Source organism: Oncorhynchus kisutch, unplaced genomic scaffold, assembly GCF_002021735.2.
Source record: "Oncorhynchus kisutch isolate 150728-3 unplaced genomic scaffold, Okis_V2 scaffold1502, whole genome shotgun sequence".
Lineage (NCBI taxonomy): Eukaryota > Metazoa > Chordata > Actinopteri > Salmoniformes > Salmonidae > Oncorhynchus > Oncorhynchus kisutch.
Window position 1 is genome coordinate 50,195 of NW_022263447.1, and position 5,650 is coordinate 55,844.

The window sequence follows — 5,650 nt, forward strand, 5'->3', positions numbered from 1 at the left end:
CTAGTCAATATAATAGATAAACATTGGTCTGGTGCTGTGTTTACGTATGCATGCTATTAACGTGGAAAAGAGGCCTGGTGCAGGATAGTGGAATAGTGGGGAGGTTTTAATGGGTGTAGGATCTGATAGGGCCAAGTAGTGGAATAGTGGGGAGGTTTTAATGGGTGTTGGGTCTGATAGGGCCAAGTAGTGGAATAGTGGGGAGGTTTTAATGGGTGTTGGGTCTGATAGGGCCAAGTAGTGGAATAGTGGGGAGGTTTTAATGGGTGTTGGGTCTGATAGGGCCAAGTAGGCTGAAAAGAGGAAGAGAGAGGAGAATGAGAGGAGAGAGCAGGAGGAAAAGAGGAAGAGAGGAGGAGAGGAGAGAGGAAGAGAGAGGAGGATGAGAGGAGAGAGCAGGTGGAAAAGAGGAAGAGAGGAGGAGTAGAGAGAGTAAGAGAGAGGAGGATGAGAGGAGAGAGTGGGAGGAAAAGACAAAGGCAGAAAATGAAATAAGGATGGGGAGAGGACAAAGGTCATTGGAAGAAATGGTTGTCGAAAAAAGAAGGACCATAATGTTAAAAGATGCTTGTCCCTTTATTTAAGACACTGTAACCAACACTGAGGCACTACAATGGTTAAATGGTTGAACAGTTGAACAGTAACACTTTGGACAACACAGTAGAGATGTCTAATGTCTAATAATGTCCTGAGTTGTCCTTTCATGTGTGTTATGAGTATGTACATAATATGAGTGCATTGCTAACCTGATCCCAGATCTGTTTGTGGTGTTTGTGGTCTGGCCAATGCCAACTGTTGTTCTGCCCCTGAACAAGGCAGTTTAACCCACTGTTCCCCAGTAGGCCGTCATTGTAAATAAGAAGTTGTTCGTAACTGACTTGCCTAGTTAAATAAAGGCCATCGTGCCAGTCTGTCATTGCCAAGTCAACTCTTTGTCACCCATTGTCATGTTTGGCTTGACACAAATGAGTGACTGGAGTTGTCATGATGGCACAAACAGACTGGCACTCAGACTAGTGCATTGAGTCTCCTTCATAAGAGGACTATTTCATTTCAGACACTCTCTGCTGTGTCACACAGCTCTCTGTATTGAGGTGGTTGAGAGGTGAAGATCACAGGTGGCACATCAACCTTTCTTCTCATCTGGCAGAGTATTGTGATGGCCAGGACAACTCCAACATCCTGAGGACAAGACACACAGTAACGGTTCAGTCAGGATTGACGGAGCAGGTGACCAGATGCTGAGTGTAAGAGATAATGGTTCAATCTAATAGGCCTACACTCGAAAGGTATGGTAAAAATCACTATGGTACAGTGTTGGAGTCGATTCATCCATCCTTCAGTTAGCATCCTGACTTTCAGATGTTTTAATTGTTCTTGTTTACTTGTATGTACTGTGTACTGCAATTCAGCTTTTAGCTGCCACATCGGTAATAATTATAATAAACAAATATACTACTGAAGTTTTCAATTCGGGTAATTGAATTTCACTTCCTGAATTGAAAAATACACATGAAACACTTTCAATTTGGGAATTGACTTTCTATTTATTGAATTTAAAAACTGAATGGACCCCAACCCTGAAATGGTGGAAATAGTACGGACATCGATCTGAAATACATACCCATAATGCTTTAAGTGCTACTAATGTTCCTATTATCAGGATGATGTCATAGCCCACGAAAGAGATTAAGATGGGAAGACATGGCTGAAAATGAAAAATCAAGAGTTTGTAAAAAACAAGAGTATCCACTCTGTATTATATCAGAACTTGAACATATAGCTGTTTATTGTATCAATGAGCACTGCAAGACATTTTGCGCAAAATAAAAAAAAATACTTTTTAGTTGCACCTTCTTGACAGCAGAGAGAATTTTTTTACATTTTAGAGTTGATTTCGACCCATTTTGACATGGGGTGGAGAGAAAATCTTGCCGTTTTAAAGCAAGTTTGCTGCAATTCTACACATTTTGCCATGTGGTGGTGAGAAATGTATGCAGTTTTTAATATGACATGAGAGTGAGACTGACTAACAACATCAATGGGGACTCCATGGGCGGTAATTCGACCATGATAACAGGTTTAGATAGCTGACCGGTAAACAATTTAGCAATCTAAAAGATATTAACTGACATGGCCTAATTGATCTGAGGGCCTTCAAAATGGCCGCCAGTTGCCCATCCCTGGTGTAGTGGAATGGCATGATTTTACCTCTTTATATACCAGCATGTGTTCATCCATTAATCCCTTGTGGTCATCATCCTCAGACATATCACTGTTGGGATAGTGAATAACAAATCTTGTATTGTTACCAGGAGCAACCTGAAATAGAATGTGACAAGGTTTAAAACAGTGCTCCACTTTAGCTGCATGATTTCTTACTAGGCTGCAGCATGGCATCCATTATGTGTCTGGTCCAAATGTGTTCTATCGTATTTGTTGGTCTTTTAGAGTATTGTCATGTACATCTTCCTCAGTTTATTTATGGTCGTCTTGTCACTGTCCTCATCATCTGTTTTGTTTTGTTTTTTAAATAAAAAATGTATTGCTCTTACCGAAAGACAAGAGATTTCCATTTTCATATTTGAGTGATAATTTATTTAACAGACGGACACATTGAAACCCATCCTCCTCATCATACACATAACAACAGCAACAAGTTAACTTATTTAACACAGCAGACTCACACATTTAAAGTCTGTTGAGTCCTCATCAGAGCAGAGACAGGAGATGGGGATGTCTGTGCCCCAGTCTTGGTAGCCTTGTACGAGCCCACAGCATTTGAACTGAAAGTGAAGGAAACAGAACAACAGCACAACAGACATTTTAAAAACATGATTTACCAGGTATAGTTAAGGCCTAGTCCTGAAAGAACCCTACATGGAGAAATCTCCAATGAAAGTGTTTTTAGTCCAGGCCTAGATTTACATAATAAGGAAAACCGGTCCTAAAGACAAACACACACATTGAATTGGCACTCTGGGACTGTGAATTGGCACTCTGGGACTTTGAATTGGCACCCTGGGACTGTGAATTGGCACTCTGGGACTTTGAATTGGCACCCTGGGACTTTGAATTGGCACTATGGGACTGTGAATTGGCACTCTGGGACTGTGAATTGGCACCCTGGGACTGTGAATTGACACTCTGGGACTGTGAATTGGCACTCTGGGACATTGAATTGGCACTCTGGGACTGTGAATTGGCACTCTGGGACTGTGAATTGGCACTCTGGGACTGTGAATTGGCACTCTGGGGACTGTGAATTGGCACTCTGGAACTGTGAATTGGCACTCTGGGACTGTGAATTGGCACTCTGGGACTGTGAATTGGCACTCTGGGACTGTGAATTGGCACTCTGGGACTGTGAATTGGCACTCTGGGACTGTGAATTGGCACTCTGGGACTGTGAATTGGCACTCTGGGACATTGAATTGGCACCTTGGGACATTGAATTGGCACCCTGGGACATTGAATCGGCACCCTGGGACATTGAATTGGCACCCTGGGACTTTGAATCGGCACAAGCAGAGACCATAAGAAGCATTAAATGAAGGTGACTTACGTTAGTCTGCATGTTGTATAGCCCTTCTAAATCAGTTTGATTCGCTCCACTCAGAGGCATCATAGCTAGATGTTCCTCTCTGGTTAACTCCTCCATCTTGAAATGAATCAAGTTAACATTGAGTGTTATAGTCACAGCTGAAACCTATAATCAGCTCTGAATTTGAAAAGGACAGATACAGACATTGAATTATCAAGAATCAGATGCATTGCACCATCATACAATAACTTCTCAAATATATTTTTACCAGAACAGCAAACAAACATTGCTTCAAGGCTGAATGAAAGTCACAGCCATGTATATCCCCCCCAAGCAGATACCTCGAAGGCCCTGAAAGACCTACAGGTTGACTGATTATGATTTTTCAACGCCGATACCGATAATTGGAGGACCAAAAAAAGCCAATACCGATTAATCGGACGATTGTTATATATATATTTGTAATAATGACAATTACAACAATCCTGAATGAACACTTTTATTTACTTAATATAATACATAAATAAAATCAATTTAGTCTCAAATAAATAATGAAACATGTTCAATTTGGTTTAAATAATGCAAAAACAAAGTGTTGGAGAAGAAAGTAAAAGGGAAATATGTGCCATGTAAAAAAGCTAACGTTTAAGTTCTTTGCTCAGAACATATGAAAGCTGGTGGTTCCTTTTAACACGAGTCTTCAATATTCCCAGGTAAGAAGTTTTAGGTTGTAGTTATTATAGGAATTATAGGACTATTTCTCTCTATACCATTTGTATTTCATATACCTTTGACTATTGGATGTTCTTATAGGCACTATAGTATTGCCTGCCTAATCTTGGGAGTTGATAGGCTTGAAGTCATAAACAGAGCAATGCTTGAAGCATTGTAAAGAGCTGCTGGCAACCGCAGGAAAGGGCTGTTTTGAATGAATGCCTACAAGCCTGCTGCTGCCTACCACCGCTCAGTCAGACTGCTCTATCAAATATCAAATCATAGACTTAATTATAATATAATAAACACACAGAAATATGAGCCTTAGGTAATTAATGGTCAAATCCGGAAACTATCATTTAAAAAACAAAACGTTTATTCTTTCAGTGAAATACGGAACCGTTCCATATTTTATCTAACGGGCGGCAATCCATCAGTCTAAATATTGCTTGTTACATTACACAACCTTCAATGTTACGTCATAATTATGTAAAATTCTGGCAAATTAATTACGGGTCTTTGTTAGTAGAAAATGGTCTCAACATAGTTCACAACGATCCAGGCGGCCCAAACTGCTGCATATACCCTGACTCTGCTTGCACAGGACGCAAGAGAAGTGACACAATTTCACACCCTATTAAGACAGTTTATGTAAGTGTTTCCTTTATTTTGACAGTTACAGTTTCCTCGTAGAGGAAAATATTTCAGTCTCTCGATATGCAAAACTGATAGAGACATACCCCAAGCGGCTTACAGCTGTAATCGCAGCAAAAGGTGGCGCTACAAGTATTAACTTAAGGGGGCTGAATAATTTTGCACGCCCAATTTTTCAGTTTTTGATTTGTTAAAAAAGTTTGAAATATCCAATAAATGTCGTTCCACTTCATGATTGTGTCCCACTTGTTGTTGATTCTTCACAAAAAAATACAGTTTTATATCTTTATGTTTGAAGCCTGAAATGTGGCAAAAGGTCGCAAAGTTCAAGGGGGCCATTGGCAACAATGCAAAACGTTATGTTTGGCGTAAAAGCAACACAGCTCATCACCCTGAACACACCATCCCCACTGTCAAACATGGTGGTGGCAGCATCATGGTTTGGGCCTGCTTTTTCTTCAGCTGGGACAGGGAAGATGGTTAAAATTGATGGGAAGATGGATGGAGCCAAATACAGGACCATTGTGGAAGAAAACCTGATGGAGTCTGCAAAAGACCTGAGACTGGGACGGAGATTTGTCTTCCAACAAGACAATGATCCAAAACATAAAGCAAAATCTACAATGGAATGGTTTAAAAAATAACATATCCAGGTGTTAGAATTGCCAGGTCAAAGTCCAGACCTGAATCCAATCGAGAATCTGTGGAAAGAACTGAAAACTGCTGTTCACAAATGTC

General features: G+C 40.5%; 1 protein-coding gene across 1 annotated transcript; it reads right to left on the reverse strand.

The window, feature by feature from the left end:
• Positions 1-557: 557 nt before the first annotated feature.
• On the reverse strand, positions 558-3,993 carry LOC116366485 (tetraspanin-8-like). Its single transcript, XM_031818597.1, has 5 exons — positions 3,566-3,993; positions 2,688-2,786; positions 2,212-2,322; positions 1,625-1,708; positions 558-1,182 (listed from the first exon to the last, which is right to left on the reverse strand). The coding sequence occupies exons 1-5, from the start codon at positions 3,659-3,661 to the stop codon at positions 1,054-1,056; spliced, it is 519 nt and encodes a 172-aa protein (XP_031674457.1). The 5' UTR covers positions 3,662-3,993; the 3' UTR covers positions 558-1,053.
• Between the last annotated feature and the right edge of the window lie 1,657 nt (positions 3,994-5,650).

Coding starts and splice junctions, on each gene's coding strand:
- LOC116366485 (XM_031818597.1), bottom strand. CDS start 3,661: ATGGAGGAGTTAACCAGAGAGGAACATCTAGCTATGATGCCTCTGAGT. Junction 2,787..3,565: donor TATACAACATGCAGACTAAC/GTAAGTCACCTT, acceptor CTTCACTTTCAG/TTCAAATGCTGTGGGCTCGT. Junction 2,323..2,687: donor ACTCAACAGACTTTAAATGT/GTGAGTCTGCTG, acceptor ATTCTATTTCAG/GTTGCTCCTGGTAACAATAC.